General features: G+C 39.1%; 1 protein-coding gene across 1 annotated transcript; it reads right to left on the bottom strand.

Annotated features, from left to right (window-relative positions):
- Positions 1-3181: 3181 nt before the first annotated feature.
- On the bottom strand, positions 3182-26022 carry TM2D1 (TM2 domain containing 1). The gene is made up of 7 exons (XM_063138111.1): positions 25842-26022; positions 24230-24303; positions 23053-23161; positions 19499-19590; positions 14253-14326; positions 11048-11166; positions 3182-6083 (listed from the first exon to the last, which is right to left on the bottom strand). The coding sequence occupies exons 1-6, from the start codon at positions 26000-26002 to the stop codon at positions 11056-11058; spliced, it is 621 nt and encodes a 206-aa protein (XP_062994181.1). The 5' UTR covers positions 26003-26022; the 3' UTR covers positions 3182-6083; positions 11048-11055.
- Between the last annotated feature and the right edge of the window lie 1818 nt (positions 26023-27840).

Raw genomic sequence — 27840 nt, 5'->3', positions numbered from 1 at the left:
CAGATCTGGAAGAGAAGTGGATCAGGGGGTCCGTGCACACCCCTAATATGTCTGTTTATAATCTATGAACTGAGTCCATTTTTAGAGTCTATATATGTGCCTTTTTGGCAACCAGTAAATTCCCCAGGATAATCATTGTGTATATTTTGATTCTTGTGTGTCAAAATAAAAAATCCTATTTTGAAGAGACATGTGTGTATGCATCATTGGGTCACCTATGACCAAGGTCCTTTAACAGGTCTATCTCAGAACATATACATTATTGTACATGGATCTGGAGAGGATATTCAGTAACACATCCCACACTGCTAACATTTTTTCCTAGGCTCAACCTCATTGTGTGGAATGCAGGGGTGTGTGTGTGTTAACCCTCCTCTCTCCCCATGGTTTTTACTTCTATGCTGATCTGCTGATAAGCACTCTTCTTTCCCTCTTCAGCAGGAAAGGCTTTTCTCTCCCTGCTCATATGGACGAGGGACAAACTTCTTCTTGACCAGATACAGAAGGCTTGGCCAAAGCCTGGCAGACACGTGTGGGTCACAGGTTACCTACTCCTATACTACACAACTGAAATCAATGCAAAACATGGTCATCTGTACTTTTTGCTGAGGCTTCTTAGCTTGCCCTACAAACACCTTTCTTTTCACTTTAATGTAGAAGGGGTTGTAATAGTGGTGAAGGAAAGTCGGGGTGGGGGGAGTTGTTTTTATCTAAAAGCCAAATTCTGCCTCAAATTAAGCTTTTCTCGATAGCTTCAGTTACCCTCTGGCCTACAAAAGAACTGCAGCAATTTGAGTGAGCCATTTGTGTTTGATAACTCAAAATAAACAACAGAGTCCAGTTTACTTTTTGTGTGTCTTACATATGGTCCGTGGCATTTGCTATGGGCAGGGGAACCATATAAGGAATAAAGTCCTGCATGTCTGAAAAGTCGTGCAACTGTGTATGTTTAGACTTACAGTACAGTCATTATTTTAACAGCACTTATTGTCACTTGAGGTCAACATTCTTCTTCCAGAATTTCCTTTATTGAGGGAATGAGGCCTTATGCTACAACCTCATGTCTCTTCTAATTGGATGAGTGTTTCCTTTGTCCTTGAAGCAACAAAGAAATATGTGCACCTAGTATCTGTACAATGGAAAGCATCTGCTTTCAGATTTGGCATGTCTCTACTTTAAAACCCACTGCTTGTGCTATAATTTTTTTTTTTTTTAAAAAAGAAATTGGATCAACACACTCCTGCTTCAATTGCAACGTACAGTACTGAAGGTCATTATGGTGGCTTTCTAGAATGAAGAATTGGCAACCATCAGAGCTCAAACATCCACATAAGTTCTTATGTGTTTCAGCCACTAATGCAGTCACTTGGAAGACTGTTGTCCTTAAGCTTTTCCTTAGCTCAACTACAGAACTCTATGAAGTTTTGACGGCACTGCAAAAATTTAAGTCTGCAAAGAACTTGTCCGATAATTGTACGGGAATGAAAAAGGCTTTGAATATTGCTTACGGGCCCAACCTATTGCTGTTACCATCTGCTGTTTCCCCTTTGTATAACGGAAGTAGAGAATTGTTTCAATGTGTGATACAGAGGAAATACAGCAACGGTTAAGGGCATATTCTCACTACCACTTTACCAACATGGCAAATACAGGGGGGATGACGACATGCTGAGCTGAGACCCCTCCATAACTGTCTGTGTGTAATAAACAAGCTCATGTACGATTGCCAAAATGCACTGGAAGTGTCCTTTGATACACCACCAACGTAATTTAGAAGGGGGTTGGAAATTATGCAGCAATAGCTAAGGCTAGCACAGGGCAATGGAGTATAAGCAATTCTACAGAATTGTTTCACCAGCAGTGTTTTTCTTAGCGCAGTATATTCTGTAGCAGCTGTGGGGGTGGGGAACACTAACTATAGCCATATCATAATATAAATTGTCTGGCTGGGTTAGATCCTTCACTACAAGCTGCTTTTAAAAGTTTCGCTTCATTAAGGAATGCACATTTCTAAGGGCAAACTGCTGCCACGTGGAACGTCTTCTGAGCACACAGCCCAAAGCAGATCAATGCGTAGGAATTACTAGGTTTAGAAATCATCCACTCTGCCATCTATTAGCAAAATAGGTATGATGCCATTTAGTGTTATTTGCAAACAGAGGAAACATCAACAGGTAAATGACACAAAAAAGAAAACAGTTGAGTCTTGTTTCTGGGAATTGAGCTGGGCCCTCTGTAACTCATCTCCATGGAAGAGAGAGATGGGTTACCAGCAGCCTTACTATTGGGGGGTAAGTACTATGCGCTCCTAGCTGGACTTTGAGGTTAACCACCTGTTGGACAAGTGCCAACAACCTTCTCTTCTAGGGAACCACAAAAGGCTGCAATCAAATGATGGAATAATACCTATTCTGAACCATTTGCCTGCAGCAACTGAACTGGTCTACAGTGCCAGAAGCAACCCTATTGCTCTCATTTTTACATTTTTTTTGGTCAATTTTTTTTGGGTCTCTGGTAGCACTTCACCTCCTCTCCTTTCCCCCCATCATGACAGGAATTCTTTCTTGCCCTTTCTGTCCAGCCCTATGGAGGAATCTTCCTGCTTCTCCCCTTCCAGCTCCCCTCGCTCTGCTGTCACCTTCATCTAGCAGGTTTACTTGTGTTGGGTGTATTAGGCAGGTATACCTGGGCTACTGCATTGGACCAAAGGGGTATGATCCCAGTGCGTCCTAGGTTGCCTGAGTATTGGGCAAACCAGTGGTGGATCATAGGAAAACTATTACAGGGTATATTGTTCCGTCACTCTTGCTAGTCTACTAAACTAGGGCTCACGTCACGGTCGTATTTTGTTATAGGTAACTTACCTGATTAAATTGTTCTTTACCTCAGTTCCTTTGCCATTGTACTCTAGAAAATGTTTCACGGTGCACTGTTCCATTAGGACAAACCCTTGCTCTGCTCCCTAACCTGCTGAATGACCACTTTCGTAACGCATGTCAGCTTGGCAGCCGTGCCTCCTAGATGCAACCTTCAGCACAGTTTTTATGCCATTGCCACCTCAAAAAACCGCTAGCTCAAATCTATTTTTAAAGGTATAGCCAAAGATCACTTTCAGCCAGTTTACATGAGTCCTAGTTACTCACCCAAGCTTTCTTGGGAGAAATAATGACATATATCTTCATTTCTGAAAATCACGCACTACTGGTTTTAATCTCCTTGGTTCAGACTGCAATGCCAATGATATTATCTGCTAGTAGTATCTTCATGATGATGACTGACAAGTACAGGCTTTCAGGGTAAGTTCTTCATTAGTTTGTATGCTAAATACAAAAATCACATATAACTATCATGGTGGCAGAAAACATTTGATATGCAAAAACTACCCTAGACGAAAACCACATTTTGAATCATAATTGATATCAGCTTCACATGTTCATGCAATATCCTTAAGATTTAAATCGGAGACATTAATTCTCTAGAATATGGTAGATTAAATATCACCCTACAAGCCAGTTTGACAAAATTCAAGTTGTACAACTTGCAAATACACATGAAAATATAAAAGAGCACATAGTATACTTTGAAGAGCCATAAGAGCAAGGAACACAAATGAGTTCTGAGCCTCTCAATTTTTAGAGATGGAAGTTTAAAATATGCTTCCGTAGCTCTAAATCAAGAGATTAATCATTTAATGTTATCTAATTATATGTTTTATAAATCTACATTCACATTGTGTTCAGTGGGCATACTTTCCTATCACCAATAATTCTCCACTGCATTGTTCCACTGCATTTCAGAAGTAACCACACTCCAGTAGCTGCACTTTATTTAAAGAGATTTCTTTATCATTTAACTTTATTACAGCAGGCACAGCCTGGACGCTGTTCGAGTGACAAGGACTATTTCCTTAATTACTGTACATTGATAATAGCATTTACTCTGGCAGCTCCAGTGCTATTCAATCAAGCGAGATTCAATACAAAAAAAAAGCTGATTTGCCAAAAGGAAGATTAGCATAAGTGCCTACAGTCACATTCTATTTTTAAAGGTAAAGTTACTACTTGAAGGAACTTTATTAAAAGCCATAACATGATTACTGTCATCTACCTGCTATTGTTTTAAAAGAACCCCAAACCCCCAAAACCTACACAGTGCAATATTCAGGCTAAGGACATTTTACATTATATACTCCCTCCCCACATCCTAAACTATTTGATCACATCCTACTTACAAAAGCAATGGCAAGATTTATTTCTCATCTGACTCAGATACGGATGCCTACATTTATTGTACCAAGTTTCCCTCCCCCTAATTTTGTATTGCTGCACTTAGTCATTGCTTGATTAAGTGATGACTAAGGAGATTGCTTTTTAAAATTGAGAGGTTTTTTTTTTTTTGCAGTAGATCTAGTACAAGCTGGAAATGCCGACTTCAGCATTACGCACATCTTTCAGCAGAAGGTTAAACAGGACATTTAAATATAATGGCAAGCTATGATGGGATCAAAGTTCAGAAAACAAATGGTACCTGCGTAACAGCATTAGTATGTTTTCATCATTAGATTATGACCTACTCATATAACTAATTTGAGTCCAGCCAGTCAAACTATTAAAGACACTAAAAAGGTCCATATTTTCCCTAGCTACCCCTTAACAAAAATGGCAGACACAAAAAATATCTGACATCCTCCTTCTAAAGTGGTTTGAGACTATGAGATAACCATTCTGACACACCAGTGAATGGTGTCGTCTACCATACACATACAGTAGCCAGAGATTGTTCTGTGCTCTATCCTTCACTGCTGGCTATTACTGTGACACAAGGATAACAGAACAAAACTACTTTCAGTACATAAGCCTCCTAAAATTATGAAGTGAGTATTCTTATCTATGGAACTGAGCTCACTTTCAGTCATCTGTTTAACAACTGCAGATCTAGGTTTATGGCCACAATGCATTCTCCCTCTTATTTTAACTCTCATAAAGCAGGCTCAACTTTGAACAACAGTTCCAATTTCCCAAGTGGCAACATAGCCAACAAAAGAGGAATTGCCAATAACAGTAGTTGTGTTGAAATATTAAAATACTCTTTATATCACTGCATACACGGGACTCAAAGTACTTTGATTGAAAGGAGACGTGACAGAATGGAAGACAAGGGAAATGACAGATATGGCCATTGTTTAAATTCTTCTAGAATAGCTAGATGAAATTGCTACAAACGTTTGATTCTGAATTGGGAAGAGGGACAGTGATGTAAGCGTTTCTGGGGAACAATATTCTTATTCTGTTGAAGGAGGTGAGCCAAGACACTTAAGCTCCAGAGAACCTTTAACACAGGAAGCTATTTATCATAACAAGCTTGGTTGAGACTGCTCCCCATACTGAACCAATTAGAGTAGCTTATTTCGTCATACTTCATAACTTGCAATGATAGGTTTCCAAGCCTGGCACAGCACAGTAATTGAATTTTGATCAAACACACATGGCCCATAACCCACTATGTGAAACTTTCAGAGCAGTTCGCAGCTTTTAAATATCCAGTCAACTTGTTGCCAAAAGTACAGGATGTACTAGATGCAAGGGAGGGAGTGAATGAGCTGGAACTTGGTACATCTGTAAAACAACATTTTTTTTTGTTTGAATTCTCTTCTTGCTTTTAAAGAGCAATAGGGAAAGGGATGCTGAATGTGAGGTCATTTCTTCCCGCCTTTCCCTGTACGTCCACACACAAACTTTTCAGTTTTTATACAACTTGTATTTAGTTCACTGTACAGTACTTGATGTATATTTCATAAATTATGTCCACTCTTTATTCTTATTTAACAAAATAACTTAAAAGGCAAGTCATTGTCCTCTTCTCAACAAGGCTAGTTATTATTAAAAACCATGGCACAAGATCCTAACTCCTTTTGTGTAACCAGTAGTTTATGTGATGAAGTAGGCTGCTACTTTTAGCTTGTGCAGAGAGTGTTGATGATCCAGATGTTTCAATCAAAACATGTGCTTTGAAGACAGTCTCCTTGCATCATTTATTATTCAGGCATGTTCTTCACACCAGTATGGAGGGAGTAGAGTTGAACTCTGAAAGAAATAACACATTAATAAATTCCTGCCTAATTATCAATTGGAAAGCACATTCATAGTCTCCACTGCAAAGTATGAAAGAATACAGTTTGTATAGCATTCTCGTGCCTCCTAGGAATCCAGAGCGTAGCCAAAGAACCAATGACTGTAGCCTCTTTATTTCCCCAGGCAGGAACAGGATCAAACATTCTGCTTCCTCAATGCCTAAACAACAATGGCTCCATATTAACATCAAGGAAGCTTAGATTGTCCTCACCTTTTCTCTCTCCTCCATCTTCCTCCTCCCATTTGGAGGATCATGAGTTCGGAAGGCTGGTTATATGAAGGGCATACACTGCAGCTTCCCTTGTAGGGTCACATACCCATCCCAAACACAGTTTTCCCCCCCTACATGCTTAAAAGATTATTTTGTCAACGGGGTGCTTCCAGACGAGGCTTTCATTGTAAAATTACCTTGCCTAATCATGAGATTTTACAGGAGGCCCTCCTGTCATCTTCCATTTGTAACCCTCCTGTGTTTTCCCACTGCCTTTTTCCTTACGACAGAAAATCCATTAAGAGAGAAAGACAGAATAGTTGCACAATGTCTTTTGATTGGTAGTGTTAGAAGCAACCTGGTTGCTTGTAATGCACAGTCCCATGGTTTGACAGTGGGTTAGCTAAACTCAATTTCCTTCTCCTTGCCCTTTGTCACAGTCTAAAACTCAAAGCAGGGCTAAGCAACCCAGCACCCTCAAGGTGTTTTGGACCAGAACTCACATAATCCCTGACTACTGGTAATGCTAGCCAGGGCTGATGATAGCTGTCGTACTAAACATCTGGAGGGCACCAGGTTGCCTACCCAGAGTCTAGGAACATTTATACAGTTATTGCATAAGCTTATTGTGCCTACAGAAAAATACCAGTAGCAGTAAAATGAACATGTGAGCCATTGCAAGGCAACTGGTCCTACCTGCCTTTGGCACAGTTAAGAAGTGTAGTAGTTCTAAAAGTGTACTTTGAAAAAGAATTAAATTGAATGGAATGGAATGCCTTTGTACAGATGGCAGTTGTAGCTTAAAAAATTAAGCCTACTTCATTCACCAAGCAAAGATTGCTTGAAGTTACACATTTGCCTGTCGGCATACGTGTCAGACGGAGTAGCCACTGCTATTTAATATGATCCTAGCAGAATATTTTGTTGTCTATTTGCAACAAAATGTATGGAGAAACCACAGGGCACCAACTGATCCACACCATCCATTGTGTGGTGTAGCATCTGTCTAAATGCATTTTCAATCCTTTCCTCCTGTTTTACACAAAAGGTATCCATGGCCTAATCTATACCAAACAGGATATTGCACAATGAAAGCGGTATATAAAAGGCAGGAGCTACACTACTGCTTTATTTATTTTATTTATTTATTTAAAACATTTATATCACGCCCTATATCATTAAGATCTCAGAGCGGCGTACAGATAAAACCATACAGTATAAAACAATAAATATGCAGTTAAAAACAAATTAAACCACTTTATAGCATTACTGAAGTGCCCTGACAACTGTTGGGGACCATTGACACATACCATATACCGCTTTCATAGTGCAATATCCTGCTTGGTGTAGATTAGGCCTTTGTCTCCTGTTTCTCAATGTATAAAATACAACCCTGTCACATCTTCCAAAGAACATAGGATGTTACATGCTACTCAGAAACCTAGCATTTCCATGGATCATTTACTTCAGTTGTCTCATATACCACTTTTGGAGCAAAAGTGAACAAACAGAAGTACAAGGATTCATGGATAGTAGTACCAGCATCTCCAACCAAAGAATCTCAAGCAACAGGGCTGAGGAAGATCACTGGATGAGACCTTCAACTGACACAAGACTTCCTTGATACCGGTTGCCAGACTTGACAATACTGGGGAAGCCATAGCAAAAATCTTGAATCCCCCTATAAGGCAGCTTCGCATATATGGTGAGCTTCATTTGTGCTTGGAGAAAATATACTTAGGTTTGAAAAGGAAAAGCAGAGTTATTCCAGCTGTCAAACATGGGCATGTTCTGAGATTAACGCCAGTGGATTGGCAGAATTATGAAACCAAACATAATCAAATTCAGAGCTCAGCCTTTTCCCATGCTGCTTTTTATTTAAAAAAAGACTCAATCACTATATTTTTTTCTAGTGGAGAAGCCTGAAAAAGAGCATAATTCTAATTGGATGCTGTGATACATAAAAATTCAGATATAAAGTAGGATTAAAGTATCTGTTCTTTTGTAAACCTTTTCAAAAACAAATTTATATGGTACTAATAGAACCTGATCTTTAATATTGTCAAATACAGTCTAGAAATTTGATGCATTTTACACAACCACTGAGTCTATGATTCTTCAAGATTTAAACGTCTGATAATAAATGATGGAGAACCAGCTGGCAGCAGAGAATTCAGAATGTATCACTGGGTTAAAAAGTGTTCCCTTTGCTTCCTACCATAAACACCTGAGGTTGAAGGAGAATTTAGCGTAAGTAGAAGTTCCCTTGGTCTCACTAATCAGTATGGGATAAGACAGACGCAGTATCCATGCCGAGCTTTGCAATACACTAAGCTTCAACTGGCCTAAGGTTATTCAGCTATGGCGTTTGGCTCCACCTACAGGAAACAAGAGGCAAATGGGTCAAAGCTTTGTAATCTTTTCAAACAGGGGTCCACAAATCTTGGCTTGATTCACTACAGAGAAGATAATTAAAAGCATCTCTGCCACTGCCCAGAAGAGAGAGACACTTTTTCTAACTTTTGCCAAACCACAGCACAAAAAGGGCTTGGGGTAGGGGCATGTGTGTACAGTGTGTGTTCTGTTCATCATAGGTATGGGGCAGAAGGCCCTAATGAGTGGATTTGTGTCCTTCAATGAGGACTTTGCCTTATTCATAGAATGGCTGCCTAGACTTGTAGACATTTTATTATAGAATGACTATATACATATGACCCCATGTAATCCAATATTGCCCTTTGACTATGTGCGATTCCGGTTTACTTTTACAAGCCAGGAAACTGGCCCTACAAAAATCCAGTGCAAAAGTTATATTCTATCACATATTCTGCCCTAGACTGTGCTGTCTTGGCTAAATCAAGCCAGATTACTAGTGTTAAAAAATATTACCAAAGTAGTAGTTCAATTCGGTTAGGAAAGGACAGATGGTCTACCCAAATTGGGCTTTGGGAAATAAGAGACCACCATAAACCACAACCTGATTTGTGGAAGGTGTCCGGAACATTTCATTGAGGCCATTGCCTTATTTGCAGAATGGCTCCCTAAAGCTAAAGCCTAAGCACATACTTCCAGTGCAATCTTATGCATGTTTAGACAGCTAGCTGGGGCATGGTGGGAGTTCTTTAGACAGAAAAAAATTCTACATGCATAAGATTGCATCCTAAATGAGTTGAAGTATTTTCTTTTGGGAAGTGAGATAACTTTGATTATCTCATGAGGGCCATCTAGGTGCAGATTGTCTTCTTGATGAAAATATTTCATCACAGAGGGTTATATGCAAGAAGGTGTCCTTCCACCAATGGAATGGACATTGCTGGTGGATCAAATTTCCCATCTCAGCTGCAACCACCCACACGAACCCCAAATTGGAGGAGCCTCTGGAGATTTGGAGGCAAGCGGAGGACTGCAGGGGAAAAGAGGGAAAGGGAAACTCCCATTACATGATTGGAAATCCGCTTGCATAACATTAGATTTAGTCCATATAAAAACATTTTAAGACTTTAATACATATTGGAAGTTACACAACAACTAGATATGTTTATTGTAATTGCCTTACCGAGGCAGGATAATAAGCAAATTTACTTTGAGACTAAGACTGAATACTTAACTTCCTAACCTCAACAATGACATCTTTTTATGCAATGGAAAATTAGGGGGATTATATGGAAATTCTGTTAATACAGACAAGGGCTGAACCCCTAAGGAAACTAATCAAGAAACTAAAAAATCATAATAGACCATGCAAATATGCAGAAGTACAGTCCATGGAATAAGCGCTCTAACAACACTATTACGGTATCACCACTCTTAGCTGTAAAACAGCTTATGCACATAATTCTTTGCTGCCTATAGCTGATAGCGGGTCCAAGCTGTGCATGCAGTTCACTGGATCATAGTCTGAGATTTGTGTTGAAATAAGCAGCCCTCCTCAGGAACCAAGAAAATACTAGTTAACTGGCAGACAACTGATCTTGCAAAAGAGCTAAGAAAAAACATTTGGAAGAACAAGATCATCCTATGGAGCAGAAGATTGCACTAGCTTTTCAACCGCATATCATGGTAGACCAAATAAAAAACGTAAAGCATCAGATTTCATAGGTACTGACCAAGAAGTTAAAGTGTTGTAGAATATGCATGACATAGAGAGTCATCACAGTTGTGTAATTAAACTCTAAACTACAAAGCTGTTTCTTCTAATGTTCCTTGACAAATATCGTTTGGATAGTTTAATCTTACTCATACAAGGATTCTACATTTCATAAAAAAGTAAAATGGACAATTGCACCGTACAAATATTCCCAGAAGAATATTTAGGTGAGTATCCAGGGGTTGATTCTACAAAAAGGCACATATATGCAAGTAGAAGGGCTTTTCTTATTCCCTTTTTATCTTGTCATGAACTGCTGTATAAATTTACCCAAGTTTAAAAAGCAGCTGGGGGCTGATTATGACAAAAGAAGCAAGACACACACCCCCACATTACGTACATGCAATAAGGATAATTGGTTTACAACCAATTTGTTAAACTATGAGGTTTTCCAGGTAATTCTAGCAACCCTCACTGAAAGGAAGGAAAGAAGCACAGCCTGGCATGTTCCATTTTTTTGCCCAACATGTTTAATTTTATACAAATAAGTTACAATTATAATGGAATAATAAGTTCCAACAATGGAATCCTTCATTTACCCAGATCAAGGGGACTTACTGGAAGGTTTAAGGGTATACTTGAGGTTTTCTGAATGTCTCATTGGTAATACTCAGTCTGGTAAGTCTTGCTCCATAATAATCTATGATGTAACTAGAGCCATCTGAAGGTCCCACGATCTAAAAAAGAAAGTATTACAAGTTTACAGTTTCTAAAGTTTATCATTTTTAAAAAATCTATTTTGAACAGTGCATATCACAATGAACTCCTGAAAACCATCACCCCACCCTCAGCAAGACATAACATTTCTTATTAGAGCTACAAAAAACATAAAACAGATTAAAATTAATATGACTGGAATTCTGTTTTAAACATTTGTGAAGTGACTCACTAGCAGATAAGTTATACTTAGATTGTCCTAGGGCTCATTTGGTGATGTCACCAAGAGAATATGCAGTACTATCTGTCAAAGAAAAGTATACAAGTACTCATTTACACGTGATTGTTATACCCCTTCTAGCAATTTCTGGAGAGCCCAGTGGATGCAACTCGATGGGTGAACCAACTCTTAAAAAATCAAGTACAAGTCAAATGGTTTTACTAGGCAGCAGTTTCACCATTTAGCAAATAAATACAGAGTGCCAAGTTCATCTCGACACCTTCCCTTTTATAAACCCTCTTCTCATCTTCAATACTCTGTCCTTTAATTAAAAAAAAAGCCTAACCAAAAAGATTATCTCTGCTTCTTTTAAAAATGTTAACATTAAAACATTTGTATAATCTATGATTTAAGAAGTGTTTAAGCCATCCCTGAAATCTCACAAACTCATTTACCTAAAATGGCAAGACAAAATTTCAAACACAGTATTATATGGGATTACTGAATTCAGCTTTTGGGGGTATGTATTCTATAACTATGGCCAGGTGAAATAACATTGCTGTGAAATAACATTCCAATAGTTTAATGTCTATTTCCTGTATTGCCTGTCTTTGATTGTTGTAGTCGAGGTTGTTGTTTTATTGTATTTATTTATATTAAGATTTTTTTATTATTACATGTTGCATGCCACCCAATTATCTTAAAATGAAGGGGAATATAAAAATAGGCAGCATCCAATACTGCTACTGCAGTTCCTGAAGTTTCTGCTCTGCTGGCGAGACACACCAGTAATGCTACAGGAAGACGGCACTTCCTAAACCATCCCTAGAAACGAGCAGGACAGTAGATCCTGGAAAGCGACAGATTAGCGCAAGCTTCACGGATCTGCCTCATTCTGGAAACAAGCATTCCCTGCTTTCTTCAGAATCTACTAGTTTCCCATTGTGCTAGCTCGCAGGCAACATTAGCTGCTGCCCATAGTTACTAAATACAGTTTTTTAACGTTGCATCAGTTTTTCCTGAATACTAACATACAGTAGCTATATACAGATGCTGAGAGCAGCTTGGACATGTAATTTAAATCAAAGGGATCAAATGTCTGGAGTTCTAAATTGTATACAACATCTATATACTTCTTGTGCAGGGTCAAACTGAGCAACGTCTCAAAACATTAAATTATTTTCACACAAACCCTCTGGAGTCTAAGACAAGAGTAGCATCTTTCTGGCCTACAATAGTTTTAAAACTTGTTCTTAAATCCTCTGTCCTAGAACCCATCATGAGCTGGTGGATGCAAAATTCATATGTTGCAAGTTCCACTACTCAAAACGTCCTACCATATTTTCAGCCAAGGTAGTGTGAACATTAGCAGATGACGTGTATTAATTACCAACATGCAACATACCAGCAAGTGCCAAGAGCAAAATTGTTTGGCCCTAAAGTTCTATCTGCCAGCCCAGAAATCCTTACAAAAATGGTGAACCTACAAGTATTAAGACTTTCTGCCACATTTCTGTATTGGTAACACTGGTTACTGGTTCAGGGAGAATATATTTAGAAGCCATGAGGTGTGGAATTTGAAGCTAAAGTGAATCCTTTCAGGTGAATAGAAATTGTTTTGTCTTTAATATTTTAAATACATGAGTTGACTGGCAATTACAGTTCATCCAATAAGACCTACTGGATACCAGTCAGACTGGTGAAGGTTAACCCATTGTTGAAGGTATGAGTCACTGAAGGCACCTTTAACAGATATGATTTGACAGTGCTTGGTCATCTCAGCCATATGGAAGGGAATGGCAAGGCATATATTTCCAGATTGGCATACACTGTGGATTTAATGTTGGGTTTCTCAGCTAGATCTCTGTGATATGGGCCCTAAATAAGAGTCAAGAGGTATGGATCTCTGGGCCTTTAGTAGTGGCAAATGCCTCATACTACAGGCCCAGAAGGCAAAATTCCCAGAAGTATTGAGGGGATAGGATTGAGAACATACTGGATCAAAATATGTTGTCTTGGAGAGAGAAAGAGAAAAAGAAATTTGAAATACAGGAACATCTCACATACTCTTCCGGGCCACCAAGGCTCTTAGGTTTTATCTGTCATTCCCTCCCCCCTTTGCCACTCCCCTTTTCTCAATCCTATTTATTCACTTTCCCCAGTAATGACAGAGGCATGGGGAAACAGGGAGAGAAGAAATAACACAAATATTATATGGTTATGTAACTACTATTGTTCAGAAATCAGTAATACATTGGATGGCTTTGGATGATCTGCAGTGTTGTTTTCCCTGCCTCTATGCATGCTGGTCACATGAATGGGATCACCATAATTACTTGCACTGAATCACAGGGTTGCTGTATTGTCTGAACCCAGTACGCAGGACCTGCGTAATTACTTTTCACCCACTCTACAACCCCTATTGCAAGCCATAGCTTGTAGGGTGGGTGAGAAGTTAGTATGCCAGCACCGCACACAGGTTTGAACCACACAGCAAGCCATGGCACAGGTAATTACAGTAATCCTGGTGGTGTGACCGGCATGCACGGGGGAAATTACCAACGCTGCATTATTCCCCCTGATCATCCATACCCAGCTATTGATTAAAAAAAAGGTGGTAGGAATTCCCCTCAACCCTCCTCCCACAAGAAGTGAAACTTGTTATACTTAAAAAAAAAAAAAAAAAAAAACCAAAAACAACCCAACAGCAATCCCACAGACCTTATGGCAAATTGTTCTTGAAACTGAAGGGACTTTAAAAGGCAGTTTGTAATATGGAATGGGAGTCCACTGTTCAAACAAAAGAAGTCAACAATTCTACCGGGTTAGCATAAGATCCTTGTGGAATTCTGTCCAATGCCTTTTATCCTGATGCTGTGAACTTACTTGCATTGAAATCAGAATGAAGTCAATCAAACTACCAATTCCGCAAAACCCTACTGTGCAGAACTTTAACAAACCTGTGAATAAAGTGACAATTACACATTTGAGCATTTGTGTTTTAGATTATTACAGTTTCCAGACTGGAATGAATGAATGAATGAATATTATACTATATTATAGTTTATTCAAATAGCTTTCATTCCTTAAAAGCACTTTGATGTTATCCTGAAGGAGTATATAAACAGCAAAATAGTCATTTTCAGTACTTTGCTATCAGTAACTGCCCATTATCAACATACACACATTGCATAAACAAAATGCTAAACAGAGTATTTGAACTCCCCTAAAAGTAAAGAACAGTTTGGAGGAAGAGCTGCAGGAAAACAGGCCAATGTATGCACCAGGGACAGTTTTCCAGTTAGTTTCATACAAGACCTGCAACTCTTTAACTCCATTTCGCAAGGAGAGTCTCTGTTGGGGCTACCAATAGCAAAATACTGTAGGTAACTGGCATATACACTGCATATACACTGACCCAGACTATAAATTTACACCTCAACCCATAAAGGACTTCCATACAAAAGAAACATGAGCAGGCATGCAAACATTTTTGCACATCTTAGGGGCAAAGCCAGGATGCTCCTTCCAAGGAGCCTTCTTACTCCTGGTTCTCTTTAGAGCAGGACATTGGATTAATGGACCCTGAGGTCCTACAATGCTATTATTCCATAATCTGCAATTACAGAATCAATCCATCTGGGTCTCTTCAGAATTAAACTATTAATGAACTAAAAGATCAATTCATTCATCCTTCGCCACAAAATCTATCTTCAAAACCATTTATTTATTTATTTATTAGATTTGTATACCACCCAACTGGCAAATGCCTTTGTGTTTACAATCACAAAACCAATGATTTATAGATTACAATCATAAAACCAAACTGTAATAACACGATAAACAAAAGATAAATAAAATATAGTACAAATATCATGATAAACATTAAAAACACTGAGAAAACAGCAGCAAAATTAATAAAGGAACAGATTATTAAATTCCTGCTTAAAGAAGATGGTCTTAACCTGACATCTAAATATATTCTATTGAGGACACCAGGTGGATCTCCCTGGGAATGTAATTCCATAGATGGGGGGGTCACTACAGAGAAGGCTCTACCCCTGGTAGACACCCAATGTACCATTGTGGGCAACAGCACCCAGAGAAGAGCTTACAAAGACTATCTTAGCAACTGAGCAGGAACATTAACTTTTGTAAACCGCCCAGAGAGCTTCAGCTATGGGGCAGTATATAAATGTAAATAAATAAATAAATAAATAAATAAGGGATTCATCATGGGATTCACTTATAATGAAATAGATACAATAAACTCAAGTCACTATCTCTAGAAACCATGCAACAGAAAGTCAAAGTAGACATGCTGCCATTCCAGCAATTAGCAATTTTAATTGCCTTTTAAAAAATAAACAGCAGGTGTGTGGTGGACCCAGTATGATTTAAGACCTTGGCAGGGGGGCTTTTATTCTTTTCCACTGCTGTAGTCCCAATCTGGTTCCCCACTCTTACTGTGCCTGCTATTTTCATTGGAAGGAAAAGTTCCCAATCATGCCAATGGAAGATTTGTGCAAATAGCAGCTTTGCAGATTAGGACAACCATAAATGAGCTCCCCAAAATGACCTTTTCTTTAAAGAAAATAATCCAGAAATTGCTAATTTTGTGAAGTTCATCATGGGGGGATCTACACGACAGCTTTTAAAGCGCTTTAAAGCACTTTGAAAACGTTTTGAAACCTGTATATGCAGTGTGTCCTGGGCCCCAACAGTTGTCAGAACTGTTATAAAGCGCTTTAAAGCAGTAGTGTAGATCCCCCCATGTCTAATTTGGCCTAGAGAAGCAGAACATATTTGAAAATAAAGCACTTTATCATTCAGATCCCTGAAAGTCCACTTATTAGATAAGAACTCTTCACATGCGTTGTCTGAACACAGTTGATATTGTTTGCAGTTTTAAAATCTTTTAAAAGTTCCCAACAACCAAGATACCAGCAAACCACACTAAATGTAGCGTATGACAAATCATAACTCAAGTTATTTAAGTGTCATATATAGTCCTGGTTCTTATATAACCTTTAATAACTGTGTTTAGTTTTGAGACTGTATATACATAATGGAGCAGTGACATCAATGAAGCTATGTTGGAGAAAGCCCTTTCAGAATTTGTAGCAGCACTGGTTATTCACCTAGGCAAAAACTACATCTCATCCTGGAAAGGGATAAGCTATCCATGGTTTAGAAATATCCACTCTTAATTACCGTAATGCATATGTGGGACTGCCTTTAATGTCCTCAGAAACGTCAACGGATTTAGAACATTGGGCTGTTGATAAGGAATCACTAGGGTGACCATATTATACATTAGGAGTTTCAGTGGCTCCCAGTTTTTTTTTCTAGGCACAATTCAAAGTGGTACTTTGATCTATAAAACTCTTATGCAGCAATCCTATACCCATTTACCTGAGGGCAAGTCCCACTGAATTCAATGAGATTTACTCCTGAGTAGACATGCATAGGATTGCACTATAAGTGTCCTAAAAAGAGCACCTGCTCCCATATGAACCTGTCTAGCAAAAGAGATACTCATCTGAAGCCCTTCTCCAGGTGCCATCAGGTGTGGAAATTAGACAGGTCATCTTTTCTGTGGTTGAAGCCAACTGTGGACCCCACTCCCAAGGAAAGGCAGCCTGACACCTTCACTACTATCCTTTACATACCAGGCAAAGGATATTCTATTTACTCAGACCTATGGAAGTTTTTCTCTGGTAGTCCAGTACAATTAATTGTAGTGTATGGTTGATTTCACAAAGCTCATCTCCCTGGTTTGATCTGTAGATGGTTTACTAGCTGATAAATTAGTTAATTGCTGATTTGGTCTTCTTTTTTTGTATAAGGGCACATTATTATCTTTGCTGTTTTTCCTTTTATGCTGGCTGGCATTTGCATGGAATCTTGTTAAGCCACCTTCAATGTCATTTTTCATAAAGGCAGCGTTCAAATTGTTTGTATAAATAAAACTGGAAAGCAATAAAAAGCGTTCACTGCTACCTTAAGACCTGTGTTATGGTGCGCTTTAATGTATTTGACAAACAACTCTGTCCTTATAAACTGCTTACATCCAAAGACTAATAACAGAGATGCATGTACTAGCAATTCCAGTAGTATTTTAGATTTATTTAATTCTAACAGACTGCCTGGTGTTGTGTAGAACTCAGAAATGACATTGTCCCTGTCCAGAGAGCAGATAAGACAAAAGTGATGAAAGGGAAGTGTTAACATAGCACTGAATAGCTGTAAAAAGCAAGGTTATGACAATTTAGGAAAGGCTTTGGAACAAGCTGTTTGCTTATGCTGGAGAGTTCTATGTTTGTAAGTGCTATAATAATACACTAGAGTCCCAGAACTGACTATTTGTCTAACATGCAGAGGAGTGACAGACTTAATGGGTTGGTAGTCCACTGGGAAATACCAACATGACACTCTATAATCTGAAAGGGTTCCAGCCCAAATGACACAAGGCTTGCTACACTTATAAAAATATGGGCAAATAAATAATTAAAACAGGTTTAGCCAAGCATATAAAAGCATAGGCACTACTGCTGCCAGTAATATCTCAAGCCAGAAGGGGCAGTTACCATCAAAATACTTACTGGAGACACAGAAAAAGAATTCAGAAATCAGAAAAAAGCAACATGTGCCAATTCTTTAATAAATACGGGGATACATAGAATCATAGAATAGCAGAGTGGGAAGGGACCTACAAGGCCATCGAGTCCAACCCCCTGCTCAATGCAGGCATAATTTAGACCAGGTTTTCCACCACTATAACATTTATGCTGAAGTATCAAATCAATGAATTCCTAAAAATATTTTCTGCATAGTAGCTTGCATTTTAGGAACCCAACAGGTGTCTTAGATGCCCAGTGCTGACACCTGGTAATATATTTCCTGTTGGATCAGCTGACAGGTGAAATCGATCAGGATCATAGTATTCTGCTCACCTCCACCACTCATGTGCTATATACTGTAAAGCAGGGGTGGGCAGAAAGATGATCTCCAGATGTTTTGCTTCCAGGCACCCCTAGAAGTTGGCTAGCAGTCAGGAATGCTGAGAGTCAAAGTCCAAAGCAACTGAAGATCTAACTTCTGCCCACCCCTGTTGTAAAGGATTTTCTAAAATAGGGTCCTTTCTGTGAAGGAAAAGACAAAGAAAAAATGGCACCAGGAGATCCCCTTTGCTGTTTCATGCAACATAATATGACTGAAGGATCCATTAACCCTATCTTGTAAGCACATGGTTCTTCAAATGTCAGTGAGTACTCTCTGACGAAAGTTCAGAGTATTTCCTGGGACTAGTAGATGCTTTTCCACAATCTTCTCAATTTCTCTTATGTCTGAAAGGATGCTACCCACCAGCAAGTTCAACTGAATTGGCGGCACAAGAACAGACCTTTTTACTGGTGTGGCCCTGTTATTGCAGAACTCCCCTGCTTGGGAGGTTTGTCTGGCTACCTCATTAAGTGCTTTAAACAGGACTAAGAACTGGTTGTTTGAATCTTCTTTTAATTAAACAATTTTTAAGTGACTGATGACTGGTCTGGAGTTGAAGAATTCTAATGGTTTCTGCTATTTTATTATTTGGTATTGAATGTATTATTGGTATTTTATTTTTGCAATAGTTCTGGTTTTTAATTTCATATATCACCTTGAGGGAGCTCTCTCCCTGTAAATAAATACAATAAAAATAAACAAACCATCTTGATGTGTTAACACTGCTTATGTCTATCAGTTTTTAATGTGCATTTTATATCATGTTTTTATACTGTTTGTTTTATACTTTGAATGGTTTTAGCTTTTGTGAACTGCCCAGGGAGCTTTGGCTGTTGGGCGGTATAAAAATGCAATAATAATAATAATAATGATGGACTTTATAATATTATTTATTTATATAGCACCAACAATGTACTTGGTGCTGTACAGAATATGCTGCATACAAAATCTAATATTTCCTCTTAACTGCTTGGTCAAATACACACACATATATCATAATCTTTCGGTGATCTCCTTATTTGCTATGTGGATGATACTTGTAGTCCCTGGGCTATTAATATATTAGCTTAATAAATATGCCATAGATCTGGACTGCAGACTAGTATTTAAAAGAAAAAGACACTCACCTAATGCAGGATATCCTAGATAAAATCTATCTGCTCCCAACCATCCAAGAAATAAGGACAGAGCTACTGCTACTTTATAGGAGTAACCATTTCTAAAAACAGAAATAAGAGAAAAATGTGGCTGAACCAATTTGTTAAATCATTCTTATTAAATGAATTTGAAACAGTGTTCAGTTGCCTATTTAACTAGAAATTTAACATCAGAATCTAACAGCTTCAAAGGTTGATGAAATGGAAATTCAGCCAAACTTCAAGGCCAACAACATATGACCAGAAATACATATGGAAGTAAACATTTTCAGAATTAAAATTTGCAGTATTACCATATTTGTAATAATTTAATTCAACACAAACAAGGGAACATCTCAGGATTTGAACAAAATTTCACATTAAGCCATTCTTCTGGTTCAAATATAGGTTCAGTAATATCTGTTTTGCTTAATATGAACATTTTTATAGAATGGAGTCAATGAGTTGACACTGTCAGCTGATTTCTACATCCTACACCAGTACTAGGAATAGGTTAGTTGTGACTATATTAGGGATGCATACCTATCCTGGTTCGATCTACTTTTAAAAAGTATTTCAAAATGCATCATACCACTTTTTGGACACATGTTATACCTTTCCTATGTGTAACCATAAGAGTTATGGGTGACAACAAGCTCCGATTCAACATGCTTCTCAAAGAGTTGACAGACAAGAGCGCTTACGAAGAACTCCAAGCCTAATTTTAGCTCAGTACTTCTGTGCTCCTTACTGCTCACTAGGCCTACAGCGTAGAACAGCGGCAGTTGAAAAGATACACAACAGAGCTTTCTGCCATCTCCTGTTGTGGCCTATTCCCAAACTAAATCCAGCCAATATCAAATGGTCAAGGCAAAGTGGTGGAGCCCAGCAAATGAGGTCCACTTCCCAGACAGTAGCAAAGCTAAAGTTCAGTTTCCAGCATTCCATGATTTATTCTCCATATACCAAATAATAAGGGACCCTCTACAATTTCATCATACTTGAATTGTTCATACGTGGCTTGTGCGTATCAACTGAAAAAGACAAATAATTAACTTCGATGGGTAAAAAGTGGCTGTAATTGTGCCATGGTTTATTTCCAAATGTATCACCTACTGACTTGTGCATTCTAGTGGTAATATCTATGCAGGAAGTTCTCTTGATCCATATTCAGTACTTTAGCATAAAAGCAGAAGTGCAGGAAGCAGTACTTGTATAAGATACCAGGGACACTGGTCCATGTATCTTTGTCTAATGTAGGTTTCAAAAAATCCAAAGTCTGTTGTGCAGGTTTCTAGTTGATAAGTGCTGACCATGCATAGATATAGCTCATTAAGACTGCTGTGTTGAATCAGTACGTCAAAAGTCAGAGATCAGACTCCATCGAACCACCAATACCCTGAACTGAGTCCAGAAATAAACTGTTGGCAAATTAAGGTGGAATAATCCCAGAGTTAAATATTAGCTCTTTTAGAAGTCTGCTTGTTGCATATTGGACCATTTTCAGTTTCTAAGCACTTTTCAAAGGCAGCCCCACACAGAGTCCAATCTGGATGTTGTTGCAGCATGAACAACAGTAGACAAGTCTGCTTTCTCCAGGTAAGTGCACAGCTGACCTACCAGCACTAGTAAAATGCATACTTGGACTTTGTCACAATCTGGACATCCAGAAGCAGCAGTACCAACCCAGAAACACCTCCAAGCTGCTAACCAGATATTTAAGGATGATGCAACTCCATCCAGAAACCTACTTCTGGATAAGCTTTCCCACTTTTCTGCCAACTGTACTTCTGTCTTATCTTGATTAAGTTTCAGTGTTCAATAATAGTCTCCATCAAATCTCCCATTCAGTCCATTAGCAGTCTTCACTTTCGTAGGATTTGATGAAATTGAGCTGGATATAATCAGTACACTGAAAAGTGATGACACCTAAGCCCAGATTTCTAGACAGTTTCCCTCAAGGGCTTCATGTCGATGTTGAAAAATATGAGATACAAAAATGAATTTTTGTGGCACCCTGTAAGTCACTGGCCAAGGGTTTGAGCAGTGATCTCCAACCATCTTGTGAGACCTCCTTTCCAAGAACAGGAGCCATTTTAATACTGTGTACTGAAGTCCCCTCCTGGCAGGGTACCCCAGAAGGATCAACAGGATCAAAAGCTGCTTAAGACATCCTGGAAAATAAATAAGGATGCATTCCCCTTGTCCATCTCCTAATTCAGTTCATCTATTAAGGTGACCTGGGTGGTTTCAGTTCCAAAAGCAGAATATGGAACATATACAACGCTATCAGTGTATTTATATATTCAGCTTTTTAGGCAAACAAAGAAGTTTACATGAAAACAACAAATAAATAATTAACCAAAACAGTCAGACACTGTTGCAAAAAAGCCCAAACCCAGAATAAAACCATATTTTGCAATGCTTCACCCCACACATTTGACTACTGCTGCAGTGACTGGAGCGTAGAAATACTACTGTTTTAATCTGGATACCTTTCAATTGGCTGCACTCTAAAACCTAGTGTTCTGTGAACAATGGTAAACAATGTATAAAGTATAACAAAAATATTATATATTTATTTATTTATTTTATTTATTTAGAGTATTTTTATCCCGCACCTCAGCCAAAAGGCTCTCGGAGCGGCTTACAATGTATCAATAAAGAAGACAGCCCCTACCCTCAGGCTTACAATCATCCTTAAAAAGTGGAAAAAATAAAGAAGGCTTACTCAGGAAGCTCTGGGATATTTGCTTATAGCCAAGACTGAATTTAAAGAAGTTTGTCTACTCTGTTAAAAGACACTTATCCAAAGGAATAAGTCATTATGGCTGCAGTCTATATCACTCATGGGAGCAAACCCCAATGAACTCAATGAGACTTACTTCTCACTAGAAATGTACAGAATTGTTTTATAAACCGCCCATAGAGCTTCGGCTATGAGGCGGTATATAAATGTAATAAATAATAATAATAATAATAATAATAATAATAATAATAAATAATAACAACAATAATATAGTCAAACCAGAAAATCTTTTGCTTTTAGTCACTACAGGTAACACTGACCACTTAATAATGAGGTTGCCTCAGACGGTTGATGTGCAGTTTTGTATCTTGTTTCCTATATTGAAATCTAATAAAGATTTAAACAGCTAGATTATGGCAAATAAGATTAAATTAGAAAGAAATAGCAAGCAGAAAAAAACTTAGCAACTGTTTCATAACTCTGCACAGGATTAAACTGTTAAACAAGTAACCCATAAGATCCATGTAGTCTAAAGTGTCCAGAGCCAAATTTATTGGGGGTAGGGTGAGGAAAGATTCTGTTCTGACCCCAAATATGTGATGCAGTTTTATTACAGTTAATTAAAATAGATGTGCTATCAGTTAGTCCTCCATTCTCATCTATGGCAGAACCAAGAGGAAAAGAACTAAAGCACACTTCAAATAAGAAGGTGACAACAATTTTCTAATGAATCTAATAGAGCCAAAGTTTACTACATGTGCAGGCGTTACGTTACTGAGCATAATTATTCACTTACACATTTCGACACTCTATGGGCTTGTAAAATCCAATTTCTTTTCCAGTAAACTGAGTTTCATTCCCATTGAAATCCTTACAAGTAGTATTTGGTGCTGGAAGACAGGCAACTGAGGACATAAAAACAAGAACATTCTATGTTGAACTCTACAGAAAGGCCCTAAAATACAGAAACCACAAAACAAGTATTTGTATGCTTCTATCAAGATGCTACCACAACACAGAGAAGAATATGACAGATAATTATTCTAGCACAGATTAAATTTAAAACCTTTGTTGAAAAATCGCAATATATTTTAATGTCAAATTTTACAAATTAAGATTAAAAGGTACTGGCAGGTATAGTAAAACATTTACAAATTAACTTTGCATATGTGTTATTAGTTTATGCTAAAAGTATATACATGGCCAAGCATTACTAGAGTTATTACCAATTACTATCAAGGTGCATAGAAGACAGTTTGTGACCAAAGGTGATGACATAATACCCTAAGGGTGCAATCCTATGGATTGCTTCCTCAATGGACATGAGTTCCCGAAGTCAGAAGTTTACAAGCATCTTATGCAGGGCATGTGGAGCAATGGAAGCAGTCTTCACCTCCCTGTCCTCCTGCATTTTTGCTAGACAGGCTTTTTTGCCCATCTAGCAAAAGAGTTTTGGAGAGGGAATGAAGGCACCTTGAGAGGCTCCAAGTAAGTTAATATCCTGGCCTCTCCCGTCTCCTTCCCTCCCACTGAAACACCCCTTTCCCTGAGGTTGCATTCGTGATTTTACAGAGGCAGCCGACATGATACTTTCTGCTCTGTGCTGTGAGTGGGGTGGCTGGGGAGAGGGAGTCAGAGATCCAGTTTTCAGCTCCAAAATCCAATTACATGTTTTCAGATTTCTGCTGGAGCTGGAAATCTGAAATACCCTATGGCCCCACAGACACTGTCTAGGATACATAGGATTGCTCCCTAAGTAAATAAAGAGCATCAAACATGTAACCAATACAAATGATGTTAGGCCACCTTTTGCAGAGGAGAGTCCCCGTATGCAGTGTTTCTGATCATCACTAAAACAACATATCTGATCAATGAAGCGGGGGCTTAGTGTATATACCCTGACAATTAGTAGCATTTTGTCAAATAATAAGCAGCATTAAGCACAGCAAAAATCTTACTGCTATAATCCTTACCGTATGCAGTGTGATTTGTACACTTCAATGGTTCTTGTGTCTCATTGTCTATTTTAGGATCTTCACAAAGATATGTTTGAACAGTTAAAGGTAACAAATGTAAGCTGAGCTTCCACACAAGAGTTCAACAATAGCACCACAATAAATGCTTTATCTACTAAAAAATGTACAGGAAGCTGTGGCCAGTTTTCCTTCTCATTTTACTCACTAAAAATAAGAGTACAGAAGCACACAAGATGTAATGTCTCTTCAAATAGATAGATGTACAACTACCATCTTAACTAGACATTATAAGGCACGCAGAGCTGCCCCTGCTCCAGATCTCTGTCCTCTTCCTCATACCATCTACAGCAAGACAAATACAAGATGTGACAGGATGCTGCTATGCTATGCACTGTCCTGCCCTCCACTTCACATCAGAGGGGTGGGCACACACCACAATAACATTTACCTAGACACTATAAAGGAGAGTAGGAAGGAAAATAGAAAGTCAGAAGCTCTGTATTTTGTAACGTTTAGTTATGCTCAAACTCTTACATGTTTACTGAGAAGTCTAACTGTGTTTAATGTTGCTTACTTCCAGGAAAGTGTACATAGGATTTCTGAATGCACACTTTGCTAGGAGTAAACCTAATTGAACACAGCGAGATTTACTTCTAATAAACACACATAGGGCTGCGTGTTGAGGAGTTACATCTGCACTGAAATAATTAATACTAGAATTAACCACTTCAATCACATTTTACTACTTTCTTTGCCATTCAGGATTTGCAAAACATTTGCTTCCAGTAGCTGTAATGTTTTTTTTCTTTCATGGTCTATATGAGCTTAAATGATATTCTTGCAGAAATTGTGTGCGCTTCATTATTTCCTTTGTCAATGGCCCCTTGCAATCTTCTCTACAAATCAAGTGCTTTGTAATCCCCAAACATTGTACTGGCAACATATTTATAAACATTGACTTGTTAATGATTCTCTTCACAGATTTTTATCTTGCAACAGAAGAGTAGTTGATTTATTTTGTACTATTTTAATTTTATTATTTTTATCAGTGTTCCTTTCTTCCAGAACACCACAGCCCCGAATAATGTAGCAAATGCTCCAAGTTATTTCAAAATATCAAAGTGCAACCACAACAGTGTATCCCATATTTCAATATTTATTTATTTATTATCTGACAACTCCACATCAAAGACATTTTGGTCTGTGTGTGCAAGAAGTCACTATTTATTCCTTCGCCTGCTTGGCCTAAAGATTTTTTTTCCACACATCTGAACTACTGCATGGTTTCAGATAGTCTTGCTTGATGCCTTCACCATGCATCAAATAGCTTTCCCCCATGCCTTGCCTCTTTGTAGCTACCATCTTTTTTCAGGCAAGGGCACTGTGTCTTTTCCAGCAGCACGACAGAGATTCAACAGGTGCAGCTTCTCCCTAGCATACCGTTGAAGTGGCACGAAAGACTGGCAAATTTGCCACCTATGCTGCCTTTAAATCACAGGAGCTCTACCAGGAAAAGTGGCGGCAACCCCTTTGTCCCTCGTCACCCCATTGCAGGGCCCATCACCATGGTAACCAGGTACCACTTCGCATCCTCACAACTTCAGGATATTGTCCGATTCGCAGGTCTTCGCACTTCAGTGGAGGATCGCCACCCGCCACACCCCGTGCCGTGAAACAAGCCAGCCACAAGGTTCCCACAGACCAGAAAGCTGTCGCGCTACTTTTCTTCCTCTTGCTCTCTGACCACAGCTTCTCCTGCCAGGCGGCCATGTTGGTATACACGCTTGCTCGTCAGCTGATTTCCTTGTCCTATCAAGGAAGGTTGACGCCAGCAGCGAGCGTGAAGGGGGGGGGGGGTAGAAAAGGCGGTGCCATTCTTTCGGGCAAATTGCCCTTAACAAAGATGGCGATCGATTCTTATACTTTAGATAGGGCTGAAGGCAGAGACCGCCCGCGTTTTTCCGCCAATGGCTTAGAGAGGCAGCGCAATGGGAAGCCGGGCGCCCTTAATAAAGATGGCCGTCCTTATGCAAGGCAGCGAGAGGAAGCTCGACGGCCCTTCCCTTAAGATGGAACTTTTGGGGGCGGGGAAACGTCACTCACCTATGCCTGCTCTTCCTGCCTCGCCTCCCCAGTCTCAAAATAAAGCGTCGTAAATAAAAGACTGACAAGAAAACCATAAAATAAATACAAGGGGTGGGGTTGAGGCGTGTATGTAGAGGGCATGAACAAAGGGTAAGGCGAAATTGAAACATCCTCACATCTACAATCCCTTGTGATCGCGTCGATTACACTCATAAACTTTCTCCTGTTCCATCCATAGAGTCAAGACATTGCCATTTATTTGTGTGTGTTTTTAAAGGGCTCCTGTGCAGTTAGCAATTGTGACGAGCAACAATTCAGAGATTCCAGCTAACCCCGGACATTACACGAGGGAAAGCTTTAACTAGTGAATTTCTGCTTCTCTTGAGAGGCAATACCTAATTTCCTGGGAGGAAGCCCAATCGAACCCAATGGGACGTACTTCTGGGTAGACATATATAGATTGCATGGTTAGATACGAAGCATTTGCCACAAGAACCACAGCTGACTTGCAACCCTAATTAGAATCCTCGCTTGAATAAGCGTGCTTGGAAAGGGTGAGGAAAAGACGTTTACTGCTTTGAAGCGCACCCAGCCACCAAGAAAAAAAAAAAGGGGGGGGATAAAAAAAAAAGAGCTCCTGTCAGGGCTTTCTCAGAAGTGGAGGGGCTAAAGAGAGCACTGGGCAGGGGAAGTTGGGGTGTCAGGAAAGCCAGTAGTGGCCAGACAGGAGGAAGAGCAGCAGGAAACCAGTGGGGAGCTGGGGTAAACAGCTGGGAGCAAACGTGTGTTTGGTCTGAATGAATGAAGGCTACATGTGTGTGAGAGAACAGAGAAATGGTTTAGGAAGGATTTTGAAAGGATATTGAAAAAGTGAGTGTAGCTTTTCATTTGCTTGCAGTGAGGAGGCGAAAGGTATGTGTGTATGGATGCCTATAATGTATGCATGATTGATACATGGGGTGCTTGTGTGTGAATGGATGGAGGACAGATGTCAAGGGATGAGGTATGTTTGAGAGAGGGAGAGAAAGAGAGCAGGGGAAGGGAAAGGAGGGAGCATGCAGGAGAACATAAGAAGTGCCGTGCTGGATCAGACCAAGGGTTCATCTAGTTCAGCACTCTGTTCACACAGTGGTGAACGAACCAACCATCAGCCAGGAATGAACAACCAGGACATGGAGAGAGCACATGTATTGGTGAAGATCCAGAGAGTGAGGGAAAAGAGATGGGGAAGAAAAGGAGTTTGTCTTCTGTGAAATAGGTTTCTGTTGGTGCTGAAAACTGTAGGTTCAAAGGAAATGTTTAGTGTGGAGACTCAAATTCCACCTCTGCTTTATACCATATTTCTTCGATTGTAAGACGTCATTGATTGTAAGACGCACACTAATTTCAGTACCACCAACAGAAAAAAAACACCCTAAGACACACCCCATTTTTAGAGATGTTTATATGGGGAAAAAAGTGTGTCTTAGAATCGAAGAAATAGGGTACTTAGTCTTTTGGATAGGTTACTTGTGCTTTGTCAC

Source organism: Elgaria multicarinata, chromosome 1 (genome assembly GCF_023053635.1).
Source record: "Elgaria multicarinata webbii isolate HBS135686 ecotype San Diego chromosome 1, rElgMul1.1.pri, whole genome shotgun sequence".
In the NCBI taxonomy this organism is placed as follows: Eukaryota; Metazoa; Chordata; class Lepidosauria; order Squamata; family Anguidae; genus Elgaria; species Elgaria multicarinata.
The sequence above is the reverse complement of the archived record's forward strand: the minus strand, read 5'-3'. Positions and strand labels throughout refer to the sequence as shown.